This window comes from Aureococcus anophagefferens (assembly GCF_000186865.1).
Source record: "Aureococcus anophagefferens unplaced genomic scaffold AURANscaffold_17, whole genome shotgun sequence".
Classification (NCBI taxonomy): Eukaryota; class Pelagophyceae; order Pelagomonadales; family Pelagomonadaceae; genus Aureococcus; species Aureococcus anophagefferens.
In genome coordinates this window covers 713,307-725,087 of record NW_008705577.1, presented here as the reverse complement: position 1 = coordinate 725,087, position 11,781 = coordinate 713,307, and the positions used below count along the sequence as shown (strand labels likewise).

At 73.4% G+C, this 11,781-nt stretch overlaps 2 protein-coding genes across 2 annotated transcripts; one reads left to right on the top strand and one right to left on the bottom strand.

Moving 5' to 3' along the window:
• Positions 1-9,927: 9,927 nt before the first annotated feature.
• Positions 9,928-10,377, top strand: AURANDRAFT_6570 (hypothetical protein; the record flags this gene model as incomplete). The annotated part of the gene is made up of 1 exon (XM_009040893.1): positions 9,928-10,377. A coding segment is annotated over one exon (450 nt), but the record flags the coding sequence as incomplete, so codon positions are not given.
• A 224-nt stretch (positions 10,378-10,601) lies between these two features.
• AURANDRAFT_29752 (hypothetical protein) lies at positions 10,602-11,075 on the bottom strand (the record flags this gene model as incomplete). The annotated part of the gene is made up of 1 exon (XM_009040870.1): positions 10,602-11,075. A coding segment is annotated over one exon (474 nt), but the record flags the coding sequence as incomplete, so codon positions are not given.
• Positions 11,076-11,781: the final 706 nt, after the last annotated feature.

Here is an 11,781-nt window from a genome sequence, read left to right as displayed (position 1 = left end):
CGGCCATCGCCTTCGCGTCCCCGATGATCGACCCGAACAAGCGGCGCGTGCTCCTCTTCCTGTCGCTCGTCAACGACGGCTTCTGCGCGTGCTTCGCCTGGGAGCTCTACGGCTCCCACCGGGGCCTCTTCCTCCTCCAGGTCCTCGGCGTCTACGCGGCCTGGGTGCTCGCGGTCGTCGTCCTCGTCCGCCTCTACAAGCGGCGGAAGCGCCGCGGCGAGCCCCTGCTCGAGCCAAACCTCGCCAAGGGCCACGCGGTCCTCTTCCGCGTCATGGCGCCCCTCGCCGTCCTCGACATGGAGCTGCTGCCCCTCTTCCCCTGGCACGCGGGGAAGCGGTCCGCGGACGGGTTCCGGCGCAGCGTCCTGTGACGATTTTCGAGAGATTTCGGGTGGGAAAACAGTGAGAAATCGTCACTGTCATGCTTGGTAGGTTCCCCACGGTGCGGATCTCGCGCGCGGCGCTCGCGGCGACGCTCGCGCGCGACGGCCTCGGCGCGGCGCTCGCGCTGACGGCGCTCTTCCGCGAGTTCTCGCTCGTCGCCGCGGTCATGCTCGTCGTCCAGGTCGCGGACCTGGCCAAGGTGCTCTACACGCGGGCCCTCCGCGCCTTCGGCGCCGAGGCCGCGAGCCGGGGGAAGCGGGCCGTCCGCGCGCTCTCGAAGCTGTCGCCGCGGCGCTCCCTGGCCTTCTTCGCGCCGTCGCCGAAGAAGGTCGCCGAGCGGGAGCCCGGCGACGCGGCGAAGGCCCGGGAGCTCGAGCTGAACCCCATCCGGAAGCGCTCCTCGACGCCGACGGCGAACGAAGCGGCGCTCCGCGCGGGCGCGGAGCGCCACGGCGTCCGGCTCTACGACGCGGCCGGCCAGCGGCGCGCGAAGAGCGTGCTCGAGACCAGCCGCCGGTCGTCCGTCGCGTCGCCGGCCGCGAGCGCCGCGCGGAAGGAGCGGAGCGCCCGCCCGCGCGCGGCGAGCGCGGCGCCGAAGACCGCGCGCTTCGCCGACGACGCGCCCGCGACGCGCGACGCGCCCGCGTCGCCGGCGCCGACGTGGACGACCCACCTCGACGACCAGGGGACCGAGTACTTCTACAACACGGCGACGGGCGAGACGCGCTGGACCGATCCGGCGAGCCCGACGGAGTGGGTCATCCACCACACGGACGACGGCGTCCCCTACCTCTACTCGACGCGCACCGGCGAGACGAAGTGGTCCGAACACGCCGCGAGTCCGACCGCGCCGCCGCCGGGCGCCGAGCGCAAGGAGGACGACGGCGCGCCGGACGGCGGCGGCGGCGAGGCGCCCGGGGCGGACGACGACGGCGGCGAGGCGCCGGAGCCCGCGGAGGAGGTCGAAGATGGGGAGGCGCCCGTCGACGGCGGCGGCGAGGCGCCGGTCGAGGACGCCGCGCTCGTCGACGTGCCCCTCGAGGTCGCGTCCGACGCTACCCCGTAGTAAGCACCGAAGAGCTCTTAAATATCCGGGTGCTCGCGGAGGAAGTCCACGGCGGCGGCGAGGTCGTCGCGCACCTCGAGGGAGTCGGCCTCGAGGTCCAGCGTCCGGAACTTGGTGATGATGGAGAGGTAAAAATGGGCCTTCTCGAGGTGGCCGTGGCGCGCGAGCACGTTCGTCGAGAGGCCGATGGTCACGTCCGTGATCTCGTCGACCTTGATGGACCCCTGCTGGGCCTGCCGCCGCTTCTTCGTCCACATCAAATGGCTGCCGTGGACGTCGAGCATGAGGTAGCAGCCGTGGGGGCGCGCGTGGCGGCAGTGCTTGAGCACCCGGAGCCCGGGCGGCGCGAGCAGCGCGAGGCCCCGGACCTCCTTGCCGCGGCTCGGCGACGGCGGCGGCGCCGCCGCCGCGGGCGCCCCCGGCGCCGCGGAGCCGTCGTCGCTCGAGTCGTCGTCGCCGCCGCCGTCGTCGTCGCCGTCGTCGTCGGAGCCCTCGGCCTCGGCGACGAGCGTCTCGCGGAAGGTCGTGATGCTGCTCCGGCGCCGCGCGCGCGCCGCGGGCGCGAGCCGCGCCATGCGGTCGACGTGCGCGTCGACGGCCCCGCGGATCGCGTCGATCCAGGCCCGCTGCTCGATGCGCGACGTCGCGTAGAACTCGCGCGGGACCGGGTCGCCCTTGCCGTCGCGGTCCGCGACGGCGCAGCCGTCCAGCAGCACCTGTGTGGAATTCAACCACTGGTTAGGGTGGTCCTGACCAAACTTGAGAATTCTCTAGCTCGGTCAAATCGAAGTCGATTCGGCTGATTTTTGGACGAATCGATTGCTCTCGTCGAGTTCTCGAAGCACAGCCGAAGAGCTTGTGTCAAAACGGTCGCATACGCTCACATTGAAGTCGGGTTGAAGATTTGAATTCCACACAGAGCAGCACGGCGCCGAGGAGCGTCGCGTCGCGGTAGTAGGCCAAGGCGGGGCCGACGTGCGTGCCCATGTGGTCGGTCCACTCGTCGTAGAGCTCGACCCAGCGCCGCTTCCAGGTCCTCCGGCCCAGCGCCGAGCGGCCGAGGCCCTTCTTGAAGAGGTCGCCCTCGAGGAGCACCGAGGGCTCGTGGACCTCGGGCAGCGGCGGCGGCGGCGGCGCGCCGTCGTCGTCGTAGGCGTCGCACTCGTAGGGCGTCTCCGGCTGCCAGGTGCGCGCCGGCTCCGGCGGCGGCGGCGGCAGCGCCTCGGGCCGGAACGCCGTCGCCGGCGCCGCGACGCTGTCGCCCGAGAGCGGCGACAGCGGCGGCGACGGCGGCGCGGCCGCGGTGTCCCGCGCCGTCGCCGGCGCGGCGACGCTGTCGCCGGAGAGAGGCGACAGCGGGTCGGCGACGGGCGACCCCGGCGCGGGCCCGAGCACCGCCTCGAGGAACGCGCCGCGCGTCGGCGCGGACGTGGCGACGCGCGGCGGCCGCGGCCGCTCCGGCGTCCGCCGCGCCGGCGGCGCCGGCGGCGCCGGCGCCGAGCTGCCGGAGGACGACGGCGACGACGCGCCGACGGGCGTGTCGTCGTTCGACTCCGGGAACGCGCGCGCCGTCGGCGTCGCCGACTCGGGCGAGCGCCGCGGCGCCGGGTCGGGCGTCGACGCGGCCGACTCCGACGAGTCGAAGGTGCGCCGCACGGACTCGCGGAAGCTCGACTCGTCCGGCGTCGGCCGCGGCGGCGGCGACGGCGCGCTCTTCAGGAGCGCCGTCGCCGCGAGCGGCGCCGCGCGCGCGCGGGCCGCGGACGCGCCGTGGTGTCGCCGCCGCGTCTCGGGCACGCTCAGCCGCGCGACGGCGCGCACCGTCGGCATGTGGAGCGCGCCGGGCCGCAGATTCTCCTGGACGGCGTCGCCGCGCCGGTCGCCGTCGACGTCGGCCCAGGGCCGGCGGAGCATCGCGTCGAAGTACCTGGGCAGGAACAGGGTGATTCAACGTCGCTTCAACGTGAGTGTTTCGCGCGCGCGCGTTCCCGGGAAAGCATCTACGCTTCGAGCGCGCTCCGAGGGATGATCGCTCGTCCAAGAATCAGCCAAAACGAGTGGAACACGGCCGAGATATGAGCCTTTGAAGTTGGACCCTTTTCCCGCCCCGTCGAAGCACAGCCGCTGCTCGTCGGGCCGCAGATCGTCGAAGCGCACCTTCTCCGGCGACCGCGCGAGGCGGCTCAGCGTCGGGTTCGCGTAGCGCGGCCCGCCCGGCGCGGCCCGGCGCGGCGGCGGCGGCGGCGCGCGGGCGCGCGCCGGGGGCCGCGACGCCTCGGCGACGCGCGACGCGGCGTCGCGCGCGGACGCGGGGCGCGCCGGCGCCTCGCGCCACGCGGCCGGGACGGCGGCGGTGGCGCCGTCGTCGGGGGCGCCGCCGGCGGCGTCTGGCCCGTGCGGGACGACGACGAACTCGGTCGGCTCCGAGCCCATGGGGCCCTCGCGGGAGGGTCCGCGCCTCGTGGCGGCTGAGGCAGGACGCGCAGCCCAGGGCCCGCGGCGGCCGCGGCGCCGCGCGGCGCGCCGCGAGCGCGCGGAGGCAGTCGCCGCTGAGCGCGCGCGCGGCGCGCCGCGACCGCGGGTCCGCGGCGGCGGCGACGGCCTCCGCGAGCGCGGCGACGGCGTCGCGGAGCTCGTCGACCTTGCGCCGCAGGCGCGGCCGGTCGTGGGCCGCGGCGCGGTCGACGTAGCGCGCGGCCGCGGCGCCGCTCCACCCGCAGCGGAGCGCGTCGCTCAGGCCGCCGTCGTCGCCGTCTTTCCGCGGCGCGTCGTCCGCGACGTCCGCGCCCGCGGCCTCGGCGGCCGTCGCGACGCCCGCGGCGCAGCGCACGGCGCGGCGCGCCGCCGGCGCGAGGACCATGGCGCCGAAGAGCGCCGCGGGCTTTTCCGAACCGGCGACCAAAGCGGCGACGGGCCGCGGGATTTCGGCGACGGCGCGCTCGTCGGCGAGCGCGCGCACGAGGGCGAGCGCCGCGCGCACGCCCGCGAGGGGCGCGTCCTCCGGCGGCCCGCGGAGCGATATTGCGCCCGCGGGCCGCCGGCCGGCGCCCGTCGCGCCCGGCGGCGGCCGCGCGCGCTCGTAGGCCGCGAGCGCGCGCCGCGCGCCGTCGCCGCGCCACGCGACGTCGCGGAAGTAGGCGACGACGTCGCTCCGCTCCGCGTAGACCTCGACGAGCTGCTTCAGCGTGCCCCGCGGCGCGCCGCGCGCCGCCGCGAGCAGCCCGCAGACGGCGACGTCGTCGCACGCGTGCGGCGACAGCACGCGGTACGCGACGAGCCGCGCGACGCCCCGCCGCTCGTCGGGGGGCGCCGCGGCGACGAGCCGCGCCAGGAACTCGCTCCGGTCGCGCAGCTCCGCGACGAAGCGGCCGAGCGCCTCGTCGCAGCGCGCGTCGGCGGCGAAGCAGCGCTCCAGGACCTCGCCGCCGCAGGCCTCGGCGCGCAGGGTTGCTATGACGCCGAGCGTCTTGACGCTCGACGACCGCAGCGGCTCCACGTGCAGCGCGGGGAGGACGGCGCGGGCGGCCATCGTCACTCGACTCGCAAAGCGCCGTCACTCGACTCGCAAAGCTCCCATGCGCAAGAGGCCACTGTGGCAACTGTCCGTCTTCAACATAGATCGCATGCAGACCTCAATACGCGCGTGAGCTCGAACAATCCGGGCTTGCGCGTCGGCAGCCCGAGCATCGCAGTCGCAGCCTCGTCGGGCAGCCCGAAGCGTCGCAGTCGCAGCCTCGTCGGGCAGCCCGAAGCGTCGCAGTCGCAGCCTCGTGCAAGACAGACTCGCAGCCTCGTGCAAGACACACACGCATGGCGTCGCTCGTGGAAAACAAGAGGCGCACGCAGGAAACCGTCGCGCGCGCGGGCACGCTCGTCGACCCGCACGCGGCCTCGTGCCCGGGGATCGGCGCGCCGCAGCGCGTCACGTTCATCCGGCACGGCCAGTCCGAGGGCAACGCCGCGCGGTCGCGGGGCATCAAGCGCACGGACCCGCGGCTCCTCGACTGCGGGCTCACGCGGAAAGGCGTCGGCGAAGCGACGGCCGCGGGCGCGGACATTCGCGTCGAGCCGGACCTCGTCGTCGTCTCGCCGCTGACGCGCGCGCTCGCGACGTGCCTGCACCTGCGATTCGCCGCGGCGCCGATCGTGTGCACCCGGGCATCAAGGAGATCGGTAGCAAGCTACCGGAGAACGCGCGCCGGCCGGTCGCCGCGCTGCGCCGCGACCGCGACCTCTGCTGCCTGCCGCGCTTCGAGGACATCGACTTCTCCTTGGTCGCCGAGGGCGAGGATGCGACGCTCCAGGGCTTCGCGGCCTGGCTCCAGGGCCGGCCCGAGCGCGACATCTGGGTCGTCGCGCACCACAACTCGATCCAGTGGCTCCTCAAGGACGCCGGCGGCCACATTCCGAACTGCGTCCCCATCGCCACGGAGATGGCGAGCGACGGGACCTTTCGGCCCGTAGGGTGATCTCTAAGGCGAAGTAGCAGCTTCAACCTATCCGTTGCGGCGAGCACTCGAAAGGGCAGGGCATGTCACCCGCCGCCACGGCGGCGGTGCTCGCGCTGCTCGCCGTCGCCGCGGACGCCGACAACGCCACGGCGCGCCGGCGCTACCCGGAGTTCGGTCCCCACCATCGGCGATTCTGGGGCCGCGAGCCGTCGAACTACACCTGCCCGTTGAAAAGCGTCCTGGCGCCGGCGCTGCAGTCGCTGCGCGACGACGAGGCGGCCGCGACGCGCTTCGCCGGCGCGGTGGCGCTCACGGAGCGCGACGGCGGCTTCCGGCTCGTCTGCAGCTGCGCGTACTACAGTAGCCCGGCGACGCTGGAGCTGCACGCGCGGCTCCTGCTCCAGTACGCGCGGCCGACGACGGTCGTGGTCGCGCACCTGTCGCTGTCGACGGCCTTCGGCGACGCCTACGCCGAGATCCACCGCGCGGGACCGGCGGCCGCCGCGCGGCGGCGCGTGCTCATCAACCCCGCGCGGATCCCGACGGAGCGCGGCCGGGGCAGCGTCATCGTCTCGCACCTCCTCAACTTCTGGTGCGCGAGGCACCGCGTGCCGGACATGTCCCACTTCGCGCTCGTCGCGGAGAACTCCTTCGTCTTCCGGCCGGGCTTCGAGGCCTTCGTCGCGGCGACGGGCGCGGTCGACATCGAGCGCGACTTTCGCGTGAGCGACAGAGCGGACAAAGTGAAGCCGTGCGCCGCGGAGGACGCGTTCTGGCGCCGCGTCGTCTTCGACGACGGCGACCCGCACCACCGCGGCGCCAAGGGCATGTGCGAGTGCAGCTACTACCCGGCGGGCCTCTGGGAGGCGTACCTCTGCTCCGTCGGCGCCGAGGGTGTGTCGCGGCTCCTGAGCCCGGAGATGACCAACTGCATGCCCGAGGAGCACTGGCACCCGACCTGGATGCTGCGCCACGTGGACTGGCGCGCCTGGCGCGACGCGACGGCGGCGACGATGGCGGAGCTCCGGGAACCGGCGCCGCCCGGCGACGACGACTGGCGGCGCGCCGTCGTCTCTCGGATACCGCCCGTCGGCGGCGCGGACACCTACGCGCGGCGGCCCTTCGTCACGGGGTCTACCGTGTTGGCGGAGAACGCGGACGGCCTCAACTGCACGCGCGCCTGCCCGGCGGGCGACAACTTCCGCGCCTGCTGCCTCCGGGCGCTCTCGGACCTCGAGTCGCCGGCGTCGACGCCGCTCCGGGCCAAGTTCTGCTGGAAGGACTCCTTCTTCCGCGCGACCGACGACGACGCGGGGCTGCGGGCGCTCGCGGGCGCCGCCGACCGGAGGGACCTCGACGCGCCGCGCGTCTTCCTCGACGGGGAGGACGCGGCGGCCGCCGCGCCGGAGGCGCTCGCCGCATCGCCGGAGGCGCCCGTCGCGCCGGCGCCGGAGGCGCCCGCCGCATCGCTGTCGGACCTCGACGCGGAGATCCGCGAGACGGAGGCGAAGCTTGCGCGGCTCAAAGCCGCGCGGGTGCGGCAGCCGCGCCGTCTAAAACGACATCCTTAGCCAAAATCGAGCTCGACGAAGGGGTCGGCGAGGAGCGCGGCGCCGCGGTCCGGGCGGTCGTAGGCGACGTGGGCGTACTGGACGCGGAAGAAGACGAGCTCCCGCGTCGCGTCGGAGCCGTTCGTCCCGCCGCGGTGGGGCAAGAGCGGGTGCATGAGGACCGCGTCGCCGACGTCGAGGGACACCTGGAGCGGCCGCCCGAGGTCGGGCAGGGACCGGGTCCGCTTGAGGTCCGGGTAGTCCCGCCAGTCCCGCGCGTGCTCGCGGGGGAAGACGGAGAGGTTGCCCGCGTCGGGCTCGAGCTGCGGCGACAGCGCGACGGCCAGGATCACGGAGAAGAGGTCCGGGAAGCGCGACCCGGAGGCGTTCGCCTCGCCGTCGATGTGGTAGAGGTGGCCGGGCCGCGCGTCCGCCCGGCCGCGCTTCTTTTTGAGCGGCGTCCGATGCGCGACCTGCGTGTAGAGCAGCCCCGCGGGTTCGCGGCCGCCGCCGAGGTCGCCGAGCGCGCGCGCGAGCGCCGGCGACGCGCGGAGCAGCGCCAGGAGCGGCGCGTGGCCGTCGGCGACGACGGCGCCGGCGCCGAGCGGCTGCTCGAGGTGGCATCGCCAATCGTCGGGCCGGAGCCGCGGCAGCGCCCAGTCCGCCCGGCGCGCGGCGACGTAGTCGCGCGCCGCGGCGACGAGGTCCTCCGCGCACGCGCCGCGGATCGTCGCCCAGCCGTCGCGCCGGAAGGCGGCGCGGTCCAACGAGGGCTCGGCCGCGGCGGGCGCCCAGGGCCCCAGCGCGAAGCCGGCGTCGCCGCCGGGCGGGACGTGGAGGTCGGCGTGCGTGTAGAGCATCTAGTGCGTTGCAAGGCGCTTCATCGGACGTGGTTTGAGTGCTTCACGCGCTGCGGCAGCGCTGCGCTTATCGATTTGCCACAAGCTCCATCGCGTTTTGGAGCAGCGACGACTCCGTCAACCTCATCATCGTCGGCGCACAGCGTCTGACGACGAGAGGCACGCAAAAATGGGCGCGCCGGAACCGACACTCTGGTCGAGCCTGCCGCGCATCGGGTGGGCCGACGCGGACCACTTTTCCGTGCTTTCCGGCGGCGCGTTCTCCGACCTCGAGTCGATCCCCGAGCCCGTCGAAGTGCAGGAGGTCTACATCATGGACAACTTCATGCGCGCCCTCGCCGAGTTCCGGTCGCCGCAGCGCGAGGGCCAGGTGACGATTCCCATTCCCTGCAACGAGCTCGAGCATAAACCCGCGTCCCGCGCGAATTTTTTTCGACGCGCGCGCGCGAGTTTCCGGCGTTTTCCGCCGCGCGACGCGGCCGCTCGCCGCAGGCCCCTGGAGCACGTGAAGCGGCGCCTCTTCGAGCAGGTCGCCGCGAACTTCGCGGCGCTCCAGCGGCTGCCCGCGGCGGCGCTCGCGGACCGCTACGGCGCGGACGCGTCGAAACCCGGCCACGTGCGAAGCTACGCGTGGGCGTCCGAGTACTTCGGCGAGGCCTGGAGCGAGGCGGACCTCAAGTGGTGCGTCTACCAGCGCTACGCCGACTTCCTCGACCCGGACATGTGGAAGCTCTACGGCCCGGACTTGTCCGCGCCCGAGGAGCTCTTCGACGAGCTCAAGGTGAAGCGCGCGTCCGCCGCGATCGCCAAGTTCCAGGCGTCGGCGGGCCTCGGCGAGGTCCAGCCCGGCGCGGCGCCGTCGACGTCCAAGGACGCCATCTACCTCCTGCCGACGCACGTCCGCGTCATGCTCTGGCGCGACGGCTACGAGATGCTCATGTACACGCTGCCGCGCAACGCGACCTTCGAGGCGCTCAAGGCCCTCGTCGAGGCCGACGTCGGCGAGGCGGGCTGCTTCACGTCCTTCGCCTTCGGCCCGCCGGGCCGCAAGTTCGGCCCGGGCAAGGCGCTCGAGGACTGCGTCGGCGCGACGACCGTCGGCGTGTCCCACGCGTGGGCCTAAGCGCGAAGCGCGCTTCCGGTGCCAGTCGGCCGTTTCGAACGCCGGCGCGGTCGGTGGCGGCGACCCCTGGGTGTCCGCGACTGCCGATCTCTGCGGGCTGCTTTGCGTCAACCTGGCTTCAATGACTTCAACATTGTCAAGTTACCGCAGATCGTGGTGCTCTGGCTCAACATCGCACGCGATGGCGCCCTCTCTGCGCGCTCCTCTCTGCGCGCTCGCGCTCGCGCTCCCCGCGGCGATCCACGCTCTCCAAATTCCACGGCGCGGCGTCGCGCGACCGCGCACCGCCGCGTCGCGGCGCTTCGCCGGCGCCGTCGCGTCGCCGGCGCCGGTGCCCGGCGCGCCCCAGCCCGGTCGTTTCGCGCTCAAGCTCGGCAGCAAGGCCATGAACCCCGTGGGCGCGATCTTCGGGTTGAGCATGAGCTGCTGGGTCATCGCCATGTACCCGCTCGTGCTCACCTGCGCGGCGATCTCCAGGGTGAGCGACTGGAAGCGTCGGCGCGCGATGGACTGGATGGTCGGCTTCTGGAGCCGCGTGTCCATGCTCACCTGCGGCTACCGGCCCGCCGTCGTCGGCGCCGAGCACCTCCCGGACCGGGACGAGGCCGTGCTCTACGTGCCGAACCACTGCTCGTACCTCGACATCCTCACTCTGTCCGCGTTCCTGCCGCGGCCCTTCAAGTACATCTCGAAGATCGAGATCCTGCGCATCCCCTTCATCGGCTGGGCCATGGGCTTCGCGGGCCACATCGCCCTGCGGCGCGCGGACCGCCGGTCCCAGCTCGAGTCGTACAAGGCGGCCGTCGCGTCCCTAAAAGACGGCAACTCGCTCGTCGCGTTCGCCGAGGGCACGCGATCCGACGACGGCACGCTCAAGAAGTTCAAGCGCGGGCCCTTCAAGATGGCCATCGACGCCGGCGTCGACATCGTGCCCATCGCGCTCTGCGACCTCCACAAGTGGCACCCGCCGTCCGCGCTCATGCCGCTCGCCGTGCCCAAGGGCGTCGAGCTGAAGGTCCTCCCCCGCGTGAAGACCCGGGACCGGAGCGCCGACGAGCTCATGGCCGACGTCCAGGCCGCCGTCGACGCCGCGCTCCCGGACCACCAGAAGGCGGCGTCCGCGTGAGCCCCCCCCCACGGGAGGCTTGCTTTTTAGGGGCGGGGGTCCTACTTGGCGTCCTTGGGCGCGTCCTTGTTGCCGAGGAACGAGAGGAAGATGTTGTACATGATCTGCATGCCTGCGGCGGGGCGCGTCGCGCGGCGCGGCGCGCGCGAAAAAGAGCGGCGGCGCGGGCGCGCGCCGTTGATGTAGAGGAGGCGCTGCTCGCCGGGGATGAAGCGGAAGTTGACGAAGTGGGCCGGGACCCAGTAGGCCCAGGACCCCGTCACGGCCGTGGGCAGGTCCGCCTTGATCTTGTCCTGGATCTGGTCCGTCGACTTGCCCTCCATGAGTCCCAACGACGTGAAGAAGACGACGCCGAAGATGGGGTTCCAGGCGATCTGGTCGATGCCCACCTTCTGGAACACGGTCTGCATGGACGTGCCGGGCAGCATGCGGTCGAGGAAGCCGTAGAAGTAGTGGCCGCTCGGCCCGTGCCACAGCAGCCCGAACGTCGCCATGCGCGCGGTCCGCGCGACGTCGAGCCTGCGAAGGTCGGCGGTTCGCGCGTTGTCATTCCCCGCCCCAGGCGCCGGCGCCGCGCTCCTCCTTGCCCTCGACGCCCTTCTGCGCGAGGACGTCGCCGAGCGTGAAGCCGGTCAGCGACGTGAAGGCCTTGACCGCCTGCGGTGCGGGCGGCGGTTTTGTGTGTTGTTTTTTTTCCGGTCCGGCGCCGGCGCGCGCGAGCGGCTGGGCCGCGAGGGCCTGGTTGTACTTGGCCCAGAGCATAGCCATGTTCGTTTGTTGAGGTGTAGCTTTGCGCGTGCCGTCAAGATCCTGTGGAGCAGCTCGTCCTGAAGCACACAAAGCTGGAAGTGCGGCTCTGCATTGTTGACTGCGAGCTGGACCGGTGTTTCTTCCCGACCGGGGCGCGCCGCTCCCGTCGCCGGCCTCGGCAGCTGGAACGGCAGCGTCCATCCCAGTACATTCGTCGCCGCGCGGCTGCCTCCGTGCATCGAGGCTGCCCGACGAGCGCCGCGGGGGGGGGCTGCCCATGCGGCTCTGGGTCCTCGCCGCCGTCGCGGCGGCCGAGCGCAACGCGAGCCGCTACGTCTTCGAGCGCAACGCGAGCCTCACGGAGGAAGAGCGGGCCATGGCGGAGGGCTGCGCGCGGTGCGCGGCGTCGCGCGAGACCGTCCTCGGCGCGGCGGTCCGGGGCGACGCGCTCGGGCGCCACCTGTCGATCAC